Source organism: Scyliorhinus torazame, chromosome 1, assembly GCF_047496885.1.
Source record: "Scyliorhinus torazame isolate Kashiwa2021f chromosome 1, sScyTor2.1, whole genome shotgun sequence".
NCBI lineage: Eukaryota > Metazoa > Chordata > Chondrichthyes > Carcharhiniformes > Scyliorhinidae > Scyliorhinus > Scyliorhinus torazame.
The window spans coordinates 287,801,747-287,817,116 of NC_092707.1; the positions used below are offsets into that span (position 1 = coordinate 287,801,747).

Genomic DNA, 15,370 nt, shown 5'->3' on the forward strand with positions numbered 1-15,370 from the left:
AAAATCAGGAAATGGTTAGAGTGCAGAAGGAGGCCTTTTGGCCCATCATGTCCATGCTGTCTCTCTGAAGGAGTAGCTCATCCAAATTTATGAAGGAAGGAATGTTGATTTTTTTTTATATGTGTAAATACTGCCGTGCTGACGTCGCTGCCAATCACTTTGAAGCATCTGGATGCCTTTCAACACTTACTTTGTTACAGATCTCACACAGCCCCCTCTCAGATGTTTACAAAATATTATGAGCACCAGCTAGAGCTGTAACCAAGCTTTTAAGATTCTTTTCCTCCTTTCTACAGGAGTTCAAAGTTGAAACCTCCGTGTCTAACCCCCCTCACACAGTTTACATCTGATTAAGACGGATCCAGGATTATTTACCCCTACATTGATGATCAGCCTCCCCATAGGTAATCATCTGGATTCAGAAGGGTTCTCTGAAGTTGTAGCCTTTAGTGGCATTGAACAATTAAACAGCTTCAAGGCCCAGCTTTGTTACAGCCCTAAAGTGGTAATGATAAACTGTCACGAGCACTGAATTAAGTGCTGCATGCCAAGCACTATAGCACAACTCAAGAAGCAGATCTCGTCTTTGAAATACAGTCCCCATCACATGAAACATTTTACAGGGCTGGTATATAATAATCCTAATAATAATCTTTATTAGTTTCACAAGTAGGCTTACATTAACACTGCAATGAAGTTAGTGTGAAAAGCCCTAGTCGCCACATTCTGGCGCCTGTTCGGGTACACAGAGGGAAAATTCAGAATGTCCAAATGACCTAAAAGCACATCTTTCGGGACTTGTGGGAGGAAACCGGAGCACCCGGAGGAAACCCACGCAGACACGGGGAGAACGTGTAGACTCCACAAAGACAGTGACCCAAGCCGGGAATCAACCCTGGGACCCTGGTGCTGTGAAACAACAGTGCTAACCACTGTGCTACCGTGCCGGCCACTATCATTTACCATTTGCATTAATGACAATGTCAGCCAATTGTGTTTACTCACTAGTTCGTCTCTCTCACATTTCAGGTGCACGGAATGCAATTTGACTTATTGAGGTAGAGGCCAATTCTGAAATTTTCCAAGGATGAGCTTGTACTGAAATTAATGTGAAGCAGAGGTATTCCACTAATGTGGTGAGGCGTTATATAAGTGCAGGGTTCTTTCTTTAGATGTATTTCATAGAATCTACAGTGCAGAAGGAGGCCACTCAGCCTATCGAGTCTGCACCGGCTCATGGAAAGAGCACCGTACTTAAGCTCCACCCTATCCCCGTAACCCCCACCTAATCTTTTGGACACTAAGGGGCAATTTATCATGGCCAATCCACCCAACCTGCACATATTTGGACTGTGGGAGGAAACTGGAGCATCCGGAGGAAACTCACAGACACAGAGAGAAAGTGTAAACTCCACAATCACCCGAAGCCGGAAATGAACCGGGTCACTGGAGCAGTGCTAACCCTTGTGCCACTATTTAAGTCAGACAGCATTGCAGGGGTAGAAAATACCAATTGATTTTCTTGTAATTTCAGGCAGAATCGGCATTAATAAATGCCTGACAAACTAGTACTAGAATGTAACTTTCGCAAATAAACTTGGTTCAAAGGGAAATGATTTCTAATTTTATTAATGTTTTATTTCTAGCAGGAAAATTGCATTTGTTTGAATGCACCCATTATTAGCAGTCGGGACTGTACATCTACAGATAAAGACATCAATGTAAATATTTTAAAAATAAACTATTACATGCAAAAAGAACAATATAAATTGTACGTTATGGCAAACAGAAAGGTGTGACACAAGACTTCCCATGAAACCACAGTGCATTGAAATTTCAAGATGCCAAAGTTGGATAAAAGATTGTGTGCCACCTGTTTTCCTCAAAGAAGATGGGTACAACATTGCTGCACACAGCATCTCAAAGAGAAGATGGGGTGGAGACAAGGGAAAACAGAGCCAAAATTACAACATACATAAAGGAATTGGATGCATCCCAAAGGCAATGTGCATACACCTGAAAAGGAAACCAACTCTCATGTGGGTTTCTCCTTAGTAGAGTGGGGAGATACAGGAAGTGATCACAAATAGCGTTGGTGTGATTTAAGATGACGAGAGAGGAGAGAATGTGTGTTCAATCCAAAGTGTAGAAAATTCTGCCAAGAGCAACTCCTTGAAGAACCTCGTAAAATGTATTACAAACGACTATCTGCATGTCAGACACAAAAGCAGTTTAAAAAAAAGAGCTATGTGGTCCCAGAAATAAAGGATCAGAGGAATGCTGTAGCCCTACAATATCCAGTCGCAAAAAATGTGGACCCAACAGTGGGAGGAGGCCTCATGAGCATCCCCATCTTCAACTTGATGTGTAAGCACAAAAGACAAGTTTTTCCAATCATGCAGCCAAAATCACCATGTGCATGATCCTATTGGACCCCCTCCTGTGGTCACCCAATGTGACAGTAAGGTATTCAGCATACTGGACACAGCAAAGGTTACCAACCCTGGCACTGTAGACCTGTGCACTAGATAAGCTACTGAAGTACACGTATGATAATGGCACTCAGAAAGATGTGAAAGATTGCCCATCTATGTCCTACCCACAAGAACACAATGGCCAGGATTCTCCGTTCCCCCAAGCTGCGAGTTTCTCGGTGGTGCAGAGTTTGCTGGCAACGGGATTCTCTCTTCCCGCCGCTTGTCAATGGGATTTCCCATTGAAGCCACACCATGCTGCTGGAAACCCGCAGGCGGGGATGCGCTGCCGGCGGGAAAAGAGATTCCCAACGACTGGAGAGTTCTGGCCAATAATTCAATCCAGCTGACTATCATCCCATTGGTCCCATCCCAAACACCAGTCACATAATCGGAGTCATTAACATTGCCATCAAGTGACAGACACCTACTCATCAATGCAGTGTGATGAATGTAGGAAATTGTTATACGTTATATTTTGTTGTAATGTTATTAAAAGCCCTGGGTTCAAATACCACCATCTGGTATTTGAAGCTGTGATTAAGGGGTTAAAGATGAGGCAATCATTGATTTTAACCATTTGCTTGTTTACATATAGATGGCTAATGGAATATTGTTTATGTTTAGGAGGTTCCCTGGTTGTAGATAATTAATATGGAATTGTGTTTAGTCCTACCTAAAAGCAGATCATGGGACATCTCAGTGGGAGGAGACTGGAGAATGCCTTATGCTTGGGATACAGATGTAATTAATGGGAGGAGCCAGCTCTGTCTGTAGTTTTGCTGTCTACTATAAAAGAGATTAAGTTGAACAGCAGTTTGCCATAGGATTTGAGTCTGACAAGGCAGAAGGATTTTGAGGTTGTTCCTGAAAGGGTATCGCTCTCCAAAGGTCTGCACAGAAAAGCAAGTAACACTGATTGTTAACTTTATTTATAACTGACTTGCAGCTGGAGTATCCATGCACCTTCCATCCTTGTCCTTTTAGGTGGTAGAGATTGCTGGTTTGAGGGGGCACTGTTGAAGAAATGTTGGCAAGTTGTTGCATTGTCACCAGCCAAGAGGGTGCAGAGCAGATTTGCTAGACATTTACCAGCGGCGAGTATTGAGTAAGGGGGAAGAATCTGGAGTTGTTCTATAAATGAACATACAAATTAGGAGCAGGAGTAGATGAGATTTAATAGAGTTGTTCCAAATCATGAAGGGATTTGATACAGTAAAGAGAGAGAAACCGGTTTCAACCTCAGAAGGATTGATAACCAGAGAGATCGGACAGATTTAAGATAATTGAGAAAATAATCAAGGGCAGCATGAGGAAACATTTTTAAAGAATTATGATCTGAAAGGGTGGTGGGAGCAGATTCAACAGCAATGGAAATTAGATATATGCTTGAAGGAAAAGGATTTGCAGTGCTATGAAGAATAAACAAGGGAGTGTGAGCATGAAGTGAGATGAAGACTGTGACAAGGAGTGTGTTAAAATGGGAATTTAGTACAGGTGTGAAGTCTCTGGTAAGTTTTTCTCAAGCTGGTTGAGGACTCTGGGTCTGTACTTGTTGGGAGTTTCGAAGGAAGGGGTTGGGGGAATCTCATTGAAACGTACGGAATACGGAGAGGCCTAAATAGAGTAAATGTGGAGAGGACGTTTCCACTAGTAGGAGAAATTAGAACCCGAGGACACTGCCTCAGACTGAAGGGACAATCCTTTATAACAGAGATGAGGAGGACTTTCTTCAGCCAGAGGGTGGTGAATCTGTGGAACTCTTTGCCGCAGAAGGCTGTGTGGACCAAATCAGAGTGTCTTTAAGACCAAGATAGATAGGTTCTTGATTAATAAGGAGATCAGGGGTTATGGGGAGAAGGCAGGATAATGGGGATGAGAAACATATCAGCCATGATTGAATGGCGGAGCAGATTAGATGGGCCAAATGACCAAATTCTGCTCCTATGTCTTATGGTCTTGTCAAATTTGAACTGTATGGGGCTGTTTCATTGGAATTGATGGTGGCAGGTGCAGAAAGGTAGTTAAAGCTTTTTTCCCTTTTTATTTAAGAACTGTTTTAACTGTAAATTGGAAAGATATAACTATCTTGCTAATTTGATTGATTCTGTGTTTAAATTAAGGTTTGTTTTAACATAAAAATTACCTATTGGCCGGTGTTATCACTCCTGTGGTTTAGTAGACTGCCTTCAGTCTACAAATTGCAAATTGTTGGGATTCTCGTACAGGAGTCTTAACGACACAAGATCCACCAGAAGCACTTGGTTGCAGACCTCATCACAGGCTTGATCCAGACAGATGAGAGTCACTGCCTCAACATTAAGACAATATTTGACTCGATATGACATCAAGGGAAACCAGCATAGCTGTTGAATGGGGACGTAAAGGGAAACCGTCCAGGTGTTGAGTCATCCTTGACATAAAGGAAGATGGTTGTCCAAGGCCAGTTGTCGCAAACCCAGGACATCTCTAAAGGAGTTCCTCAGGGAAACAACCTGAGATCACCCATCTTCAGATGTTTTATCAATAATATCCTAACTTTCTGTATAATTAGTAGGGCTGTTAGTTGACAATTCCGCTGTTCAGCTCCAGTCACAACTCCACTAACAATGTCACAACTCATACTAGCCAACAACAGGACTTGGAATACCATCTCAGCTTTTTACAAATTATTTCACAGGATATCTGGTTAGGCAACATTTAATACTCATCCTTAATTGCCCTGGGAAAGGTGGTGTTGACCTGTCAACTTGGACCACAGCAGTCCCTCTGGTGTGGGTACGCTCACAGTACTGTTAGAGAGGGAGTTCCAGGATTTTAACCCAGCGACAGTGAAGGAACGGTGATATATTTCCAAGTCAGGATAGTGTGTGGCTTGGAGGAAAATCTGGAGGTGGTGACATTCCCATGCATCTGCTGCCCTTGTCCTTCTAAGTGGTAGAGGTTGTGGGTTTGGAATGTGTTGTCAAAGGAGCTTTGGTGGCTTTGCAGGGCATCTTGTAGATGGTACACACTGCTGCCAGTGGTGAAAGGAGTGAATGTTTAAAGTAGTGGATGGGGTGCCAATCAAGCGGGACTGCTGTGTTCTGGATAGTGTTGAGCTTCTTGTGTGGTGTTGGAGCTGCACTTATCCAGGCAAGTGGAGAGTATTCCTTTACACTCCTGACTTGTGCCTTGTAGATGATAGACAGGCTTTGGGGAGTCAGGAGGCTTGGGTTGGTGAGGGGCAGATAACATGCACACCTTGCTGTTGACTAATGAGTATCGGGATAAGAGAAAGCCCAGGCACCTCACCTTAAATATCACCACCATAAACATCTTGGCAAGTCACCGGTGAACAAAGCCTCAAATAAATCAGTGTGGTTACAAGAACAGGCAACAACTGGATAATGTGCAATGACTGGCTCACCAGCTGACACCCCCCTCTACCAACTACAAGGCTCAAGTGAGGAGTATAATGAAATACTCACCAGGAACAACTCAAGCAGCTGATCAGTCTCCAGACAGAATAACTGGCCTTGCCACAAGACATTCACCCTCTCCACCACCAGCGCACTGTGGCTGCAGGGTGCACTGCAGCAACTCACCAAAGTTACTTTTGACAGTGAATCCCTCTCCGGGAACCTGTACCTCCAAGGAGGACAAGACAGGAGCAGCAATGCCACACCACCACCATTACCTTCCAAGCTACGCTCCATCTTAACTTGGTCAGGTGCCTCCAATCCTTCATAGCTACTTGATCAGTAGCCTGGAATTTCATAACTAACACCATTGTAGGAGTCCTGTCACCACAAGCAGCTCAAGGACAAAGCCCACCATCTACAATCAGGGCAACTCGCAATGTACAATAAATGTGACCTAGCCAGTGCTATCTATAACCTGACAATAAAGAAAACCAGAAATCTAGGGGGGAAAGCCAAAATTATTCAATTTCACTAGTCTCGCATGAGTAATTGGACTTTAGCTCAGAGAATATTGGAACGTACACAAACATACAGACAAAACAGAAAGTTTATCACCCTTCTTTTAGGTAGAATGACCAAAGAAAGTATTATGTAGGTTTCGGATTTGAAAACCAGCAGCACTTTAAAACATTTAACTTCTTCAGTTACATCAAATCAGAAGGTTCTGATACCAATTGGATGAACATGGTTTTGTTCATGGGAAAGAGTCATGTGATCACAGGATTAGAAAGCTGCTGACGTGGGATTATGCTACAGTTGCTAGAGCTACTGTCATCCACGAGCCCAAAGAAATCGAGGCTCAGAACAGGGGATGCTCCGTTAGCTTGAGATTGAGTAACCATGTTGGCAGACTGTCATAAAGGGTAAACCAGGGGGAAAAGGGGGTTGATGTGTCAGAAAGGGGCAAGACACAAACTTCAACATGCAGGTTATCATTACTATACTATAAACATAAACATTCAAACTGGTTCCGGGTTAATTGGCCAATATCTAAATAAATTGACACATTAACCAGCTTAACAATCAGTATTTATAATGTTACAATACACAATGTTGCCTGAATACAGTGCGCTTAACTCTGCTGTTAAAAATAATGAAAGACTACACTTTCTTCAATGATGTAGCTGACAAAAAAAAATTTACTTTAAAAGGAAAACTATTTTCTATTTTGCATTTAGAAAGCCTGACAAACAAGTTACAAGCACAAAGGATCAATTGTAAAAGTGCGCAAGAAGATTTGACTGGAGTAGTTAATGGACACCAAGACAGTAGAGGCTGACCCAGGCTTTCCTTTCACTTTTCAGTAAGGAATTTGTGAAGCAGGTCTTTTGATCTAACCCACATGATTAACGCTAGGTGTACTGACTTAATAGAATCATTCTTTAGCTTTATCCCACTAATTTACTGTTTCAAGATTTCACAAATTTCCACGTTGTTACATAATACTTTGAAATTCATAAAATGCCAATTGTCATAAAACTGGCAGTAGACAACCCATGAAATTCAAGTGTTCAAAGGGTTAAAAAAGCCAATACATGAAGTAGTATTGCCCATTTCAGGTGAACTTCATACTTAAAGCCAAGCCAAATGTTAGCAAGTTTTTATATATATTGTAATATACACACACAAAGAGAAAATGTAAGTGCGAGAGAACCGATGTCAGGTACCATGCAACATTCAAAAGCAATCAACGATTTGAGCAAATTGGTATGTGGTCTTATTCCATTTGTTAAAGCAAACTTAATAAAGCTTTGCCTGAGAAATTGTGCAATTAAAAAGAAATGTACATCATAAAATAAGAGGGGAATTATCCCAGGAACATGACATAAGTTTTGTTGCATGTTAATTGCAAAGTTTTTAAGCTTAATACCCTACATCCTGCATTTACATAGATACATAGAAGATAGGAGCAGGAGGAGGCCTTTTGGCCCTTCGGCCTGCTCCGCCATTCATCACAATCATGGCTGATCATCCAACTCAATAGCCTAATCCTGCTTTCTCCCCATGGCCTTTGATCCCATTCTCCCCAAGTGCTATATCTTAGCCGCCTCTTGAATATATTCAATGTTTTAGCATCAACTACTTCCTGTGGTAATGAATTCCACAGGCTTACCACTCTGTGTGAAGAAATGTCTCCTCATCTCTGTCCGAAATGATTACCCTGAATCCTCAGACTGTGACCCCTGGTTCTGGACACTGCCATTATTGGTAACATCTTCCCAGCATCTTCCCTGTCTAGTCCTGTCAGAATTTTATACGTCTCTATGAGATCCCCCCTCATTCTTCGGAACTCCAGCGAGAACAATCCCAACCTAGTCAATCACTCCTCGTCTGACAGTCCTGCCATCCCTTGAATTAGTCTGGTAAACCTTCGCTGCACTCCCTCGGGAGCAAGAACATCCTTCCTCAGAGGAGACCAAAACTGAACACAATACTCCAGATGTGGCCTCACCAAGGTCCTGTATAATTGAGCAACACATCCCTGCTTCTGTACTCGAAACCTCTTGCAATGAAGGCCAACATACCATTAGCCTTCTTTACCGCATGCTTACCTTCAGCGACTGACGCACAAGGACACCCAGGTCCCGCTGCACACTCGCCTCTCCCAATTTACAACAATTCAGGTTGTAATCTGCCTTCACTTTAGTGAATAACCTCACACTTATCTGCATCTGCCATTGATTTGCCCACTCACCCAATCTGTCCAGATCATGCTGTAGGATCCCTGCATCCTCGTCACAGTCCACCCTCCCACCCAACTTGATATCATCTGCAAACTTTGAGATGTTACTTTTTGTTCCCTCATCCAAATCATTAATATATATTGTGGATAGCTGGGAGCCCAGGACCGATCCCTGTGGCACCCACTAGTTACTGCCTACCAATTTGAAAAGGACCCATGAATTCCTACTCTTTGTTTCCTCTCTGCCAACCAGTTTTCTATCCGCCTCAATACACTTCCCCCAATCCCATGCGCTTTAATTGTGCACAATAATCTCTTATGCGGGACTTCGTCAAACGCCTTCTGAAAGACCAAATATACCACATCGACTGGCTCCCCCTAGTCAACTGTACTGGTTACATCTTCAAAGAATTCCAACAGATTTGTCAAGCATGATTTTCCCTTCATAAATCCATGCTGACTCTGACTGATCCTGCCACTGCTTTCTAAATGTTCCACTATAAAGTCCTTGATAATGGATTCAAGAATTTTCCCCACTAACGATGTTAGGCTTACTGGTCTATAATTCCTTGCTTTCTCTCTTCCTTTTTGAATATCGGAGTGACATGAGCTACCCTCCAGGGACAGTTCCAGAGTCTATAGAATCCCGGAAGATGACCACCAATGCATCCACTATTTCCAGAGCCACCTCCTTAAGCACTCTGGGATGCAGATTCTCAGGTCCTGGGGGTTCATCCTCCTTCAATCCCATCAATTTTCCCAGCACCATTTCTCTACTAACATTGACCTCCCTCAGGTTCTTCCTTCTCACTAAACCTTTCATTCTCCAACATTTCTGGTATCTGATTTGTGTCCTCTTGTGAAGACAGAACCAAAGTATGTATTCAATTGCTCAGCCATTTCTTTGTCACTTATTATGCATTCCCCTGTTTCCGTCTATAGGGGGCCTACATTTCTCTTTACCAATCTCTTTCTCTTCACATATCTGTAGAAACACTTAGTGTCAGTCTTTATGTTCCCTGCAAGCTTCCTTTCGTACTATACTTTCCCCTTCGTCCTTCTTTGCTAAATTCTAAACTGCTCCCAATCCTCAGACCTATTATTCTTCTTGGCCAATCTGTATGCTTCTTCCTTGGATCGGATACTATTTCTAATTTCCTTTGTCAGCCATGGATTGGCCCTCTTACCCATTTTGCTTTTGTGTCAGACAGGAATGAACAGTTGCTAGACCTGGGGATTGAAATAGGGTGGGGATTCTGGAGCGAAGCACTGCATAGGGTCAACTCCACCTCCACAAGGATCAACCTGATGCAACTAAAAGTGGTACATAGAGCCCACTTAACAAGAACCCGAATGAGTAGGTTCTTTCCGGAGGTGGAAGATAGATGTGAACTGTGCCAAGGAGGCCCTGCCAACCACGCCCAAATGTTCTGTTCTTGCCTGAGACTTGCGGGGTGCTAGACAGCCTTCTTTGAGGCAATGTCCAAAGTGGTGGGGATGAGGGTGGAGCCATGCCCAAAAGTGGTGGTCTTCAGAGTATCAGACCAGCCAGATCTATTCCTGGGGAGGAGGGCGGACGCCCTTGCCTTTGCGTCCCTGATCGCCCGCCGTAGAATCCTGTTCGGCTGGCGGTCAGCAGCGCCACCCAAAGCTGCAGACTGGCTGTCCGACCTCTCAGACTCTCTCCAAATGGAGAAAATCAAATTCGCCATCAGAGGGTCAGACGACGGCTTCCACAGAACGTGGGAGCCATTCACCCAATTGTTCCGGTACCGGTTTGTGGCCACGGGCAAGCAGAATAGCCAGGTAGCCAAGAATCAGGGGAAAGTAGCCAAGGCATGAGAGGGAGGGAAAGGCAGGGAACAATAGAGGTGAACCAGGGGGGGGGGGGGGGGGGGAGCACGGGAAGCTACAACAAACTTGGCAAATATAGTAAGAGAGCAAGGAAAATATGGGCGAAAGACGGGACGAACAGCCAAAGCGGAGGTGAATGCGCGACACCAACGACAGTGAAAATCATCCGGGAGAAGAAAGTAACAACACCAACACAAGATCCATTCTCGTATTGCCCTCTCCGTATGTAATGTAATTGTTTCTCCGGCACCCAAATGTATATGTACCTCCCCAGTTTCTCCCCCCCCCCCCCCACCCACAAACAGGTGCCTACTTATTTGTTAAAAATAATATTGCTAACTGTGCACAATATCATACCAGTTTTTTTTCTCTTCTCTTCTATATTTATATATATATATATATTTTGTTCTACCTACTTAACTGTAAATATACTTTGTTCAAAAACCTAATAAAAAACATTTATTAAAAAAAGGAATGAACAGTTGCTGTAGTTCCTCCATGCGTTCTTTGAATGTTTGCCATTGTCTATCCACTGTCATCCCTTTAAGTAACTCTCCCCAATCTATCAAGGCCAACTCATGCCTCACATCTTCATAGTTCCCTTTATTAAGATTCAGCACCCTAGTCTCCGAATCAACTACTTCACTCTCCACCTTGATCATAAATTCTATCATGTTATGGTCGCTCATCCCCAAGGGGTCTCGCACAGCCAGATTGGTAATGATTCCCTTCTCATTACACAGTACCCAGTCTAAGATGGCCTGCTCTCTAGGTCAAGAAAACCATTCCGTATACACTCCAGGAATTCCTCCTCTATGGCATTGTGGCTAATTTGATTTGCCCAATCTATGTGAAGATTAAAATCACCCATGATCACCGATATTCCCTTGTTACATGCATCTCTAATTTCATGTTTAATGCCATTACCAACCTCACCACTGCAGTTTGGGGGTCTATATGTGACACCCACTAATGTTTTTATGCCTCTTGGTATTTCTCAACTCTACCCATACAGACTCCACATTGTCAGAGCTAATATCCTTTCTCACTACTGTGTGAATTTCCCCTTTAACCAGCAGTGCCACGCCACCACCTTTTCTTTTATGCCTGTCCTTCCTAAATACCGAAAACGCTGGGACATTCAGTTCCCATCCCTGGTCACCCTGCAGCCATGTCTCCGTACTCCCAATTATATCATACCCATTTATATCTATCTGCGCGATTAGTTCATCCACCTTATTGCAAATGTTCCATAGAATCATAGAGATTACAGTGCAGAAGGAGGCCATTCGGCCCATCGAGTCTGCACCGGCTCTTGGAAAGAGCACCCTACCAAGGTCCACACCTCCATCCTATCCCCATAACACAGTAGCCCCACCCAACACTAAGCGCCATTTTGGACACAAAGGGCAATTTAGCATAGCCAAACCACCTACCCTGCACATCTTTGGACTGTGGGAAGAAACCGGAGCACCGTGAGGAAACCCACGCACACATGGGGAGAATGTGCAGACTCCGCACAGACAGTGACCCAAGCCAGGAATCGAACCTGGGACCCTGGAGCTGTGAAGCAATTGTGCTATCCACAATGCTACCATGCTGCCCCATGCATTAAGGCACAGAGCCTTTAAGTTTGTCTTTTTCACAATGCTGGTCTTGCTCCCAATATTTTTCTCTACTGCCCTGTTTAAATTTTGTCCTTGGTTTCTCCACCTATCACTTTTCTACCTTTTATTTTTGTCCTTGCTCCCTCTTTCTCGGACTCCTTGCATAGGTTCCCACCCCCCTGGCATATTAGTTTAAACTCTCCCCAACCGCTCTAGCAAATAGCCCCTCTAGGACATCAGCTGCAGTCCTGTCCAGGTGTAACCCGTCCAGTTTGTACAGGTCCCAACTTCCCAGAACCGGTCCCAATGCCCCAGGAATCGGAAACCCTCCCCGACACCATCTCTTCAGCCACGTATTCATCCAATATATCCTGTCGTTTCTACTCTGACTAGCACGTAGCATTGCTAGTAACCCTGAGATCACCCCCTTGGAGGTCCGATTCCTTAACTTCCTTCCTAGCTCCCTGTATTCTGCTTTTAGGACCTCATCCCTTTTTTTTTACCTATGTCGTTTGTACCGATGTGTACCACGACCACTGGCTGTTCACCCTCCCCCTCCAGAATGTCCTGTACCCGCTCCGAGACATCCTTGACCCTAGCACCAGGGAGGAAACAGACCATCCTGGAGTCTCATTTGCGGCCATAGAAACGCCTGTCTATTCCCCTTACAATTGAGTCCCCAATAATTATTGCACTGTCACACTTATTACCCCTCCCCTCTACAGCAGAACCAACCGTGGTGCCACGAGTTTGGCTGTTGCTGTTTTCCCCTAAGAGGCCATTCCCCTCAACAGTATCCAAAGCGGTATATCTGTTCTGCAGGGGAATGGCCACAGGAGAGTCTTGCACCACATGCCTAGCTCGCTTGCTCTGTCTGATGGTCACCCATTCCCTTCCTGCCTGCGGAGTCTGAGTCTGCGGCGTGACCACCTCTCTATACGTGCTATCCATGATGCTCTCCGATTCGCGGAGGATCGCGAATCATTTAATATAACTTGCAATGTATTGTACGGATGGAAACGTATTTTTGCACTTGCCTTTGTTCAGTGAACCTAACTGAGCTTTTCTCCATATACACATGTGGGCAGAATTTGTTTTTAAAAATGTAACAAATATTGATGTTCTCCACATTAAAATTGCTCACATTTGTCACGGGGCTGTTAACAGGAAGTAACACTTCAAAATAGTGCAATTAGAAAATCAGCTGGTTTAGGCAATTCAATTTCACATATCAATATTGTGTAGTTTAGTGTGGTTAATATAAGAGGCAAAGAATTAAAACAGTGAAAGCCAGTGAGTAGACTTAAGAATGCACAGTAGCCTTCTAATGCTCACATTCTATCATTGATATTTGTGGAGATGTGCCTATGTAATTAGTAATAGCGCACATCGACAAAGCAAGGTTAAAATAAAGCCTAGATTTCCACAGTGAAAAAGAAATGGAAGGTAAAAAAAAATCAGCAGAGAGAAGTCTGTCTGAACTTGGTAGGTTTCTTAACTCCAGTTCTGGTGCTAGAGGCTCTACTCGGGGACATACCATCAAGAGGATTAGTAAGGCCACTGCTACTCCAGTCAAACTGAACAGGCGGGACGTGATCCTAGGGAGAAAAGAAAACATTCCATTACACTGGAACGCTGACAAGAGAAAAAGGTGTCCATCTGCAAAACGAATATCATAGACAGATTTGGTGAGTATTTCTTAACACTTACTGCAATTGTCCATAATGTTTGATTCTCAAAGAAGTTCACATTAAGCTAAACAAAAATGCTGCCCTCTAAAGCAAGTGATAGAGATAACAAGTAAACACCTCCAGATGAACTCACTGTCCCCAAGCCATGCAGACCAAAAAGGTATCAGGTTCTGCTCCTGTTTTGTACTGAGCTAACTGATTTCAATCAGGGCAAAGTACATCTGTGCTAAAAGGGGAAAAGTCATCCAGATTATTAGTAGTAACCTTTGCTGGAAGTGAGTGTGTGAACACAAATTGGGTTCAATTGTGATGCCCTTTACAATTGAATATTCCCGGGCAGCACAGTGGCGCAGTGGTTAGCACTGCTGCCTCACGGGGCCAACGGCACGCATGGAGTGTCATTTTATTTTTAATTTAGAGTACCCAATTATTTTTTCCAATCAGTCACGGGAAGTGTGTGCAAACTCCATACGAACAGTGACTCATAGCCGGGATCTAACACGGGCCCTAGGCACCGTGAGGCAGCAGTGCTAACCAGTGCTGTCCTCGTATGGAGTGTCACTACCAACATGTCAACAATGCCCATTTGGCTGAGGTACTTTAGCTGTATTCCAGAAAGCGAATTAGCAGTGAAGAGTAAAAAAGAAAAGTAGTTTAGGAAACAAATGGAAAAGTTTCTTCACCACCTTTTCAAAGCCACGGCAGCAAACCAGGACATTCGGGAAAAAGAATGTGTCACAACAGAAAATCCCTTTGGAAACCTTTCAGAAGAGATTTCTGCAAATCTGTCAACGGCTTCAAAAATAAAACCATGAAGCATTGGTAACATACAACAAGTTAATCAGTATTCGTAGGGAGAATGGGAAATTCAATGTTTCAGATGCAGGCCCTTCTTCTTAGGCCAAGGGAAAGAGCTGGGTAGATGTATGAGAACGTTCACGGAGCTGGATTAAAGATTCCTGACGAAATATCAGAATCTTCCTGTCAAGCACCAAATAGATTGCAGGACAAGAAGTTTTGAGACTGAGAATCTGGTCTTTTATGGTCTAAATGGGACATTCATAACCATAATGTTTGAATTAAGGGCAGGCAGCATGGTGTCCGTGTGGAGTTTGCACATTCTCCCCATGTTTGCGTGGGTTTCGCCCCAAGCCAAAGAAGTGCAGGGTAGGTGGATTGGCCACGCTAAATTGCCCCTTAATTGGAAAAAAATAATTGGGCACTCTAAATATTAAAAACAAAATGTTTGAATTAAGAGAGGGCGAGAGGAAAACATGGAAATTTTGAAAGGCCTTCCAACGCTCATGTTACTTATATCCCGGAACAAATGTGTGGAAACTGATAACTGGCCAAAGGGGCATTCATGCTGCCTCTTAGTGACATCTACAGTGTTGGGGCTTCCATATATATGACACCCAGCTCTACATCTCACTCTCCATTTCAACACGTTCACTGATCGGTAGAGGGACAGGTAGTATTGAGGAAGTAAGGGGGCTGCAGAAGGTTTTGGACAAGCTAGGAGAGTGGGCAATGAAGTGGCAAATAAAATACAGTTCACTGATCGGTAGAGGGACAGGTAGTATTGAGGAAGTAAGGG

General features: G+C 43.7%; 1 protein-coding gene across 3 annotated transcripts in view; it reads right to left on the reverse strand.

Moving 5' to 3' along the window:
• The window catches only part of LOC140422058 (aftiphilin-like), a 97,497-nt gene that overhangs the window by 11,862 nt on the left and 70,265 nt on the right, over positions 1–15,370 (reverse strand). For all 3 annotated transcript variants that reach the window (XM_072507058.1, XM_072507052.1, XM_072507043.1), the window contains one exon: positions 13,620–13,680. In XM_072507058.1, the coding sequence (XP_072363159.1) occupies positions 13,620–13,680 (61 nt within the window). The remainder of the gene's footprint in view (positions 1–13,619; positions 13,681–15,370) is intronic.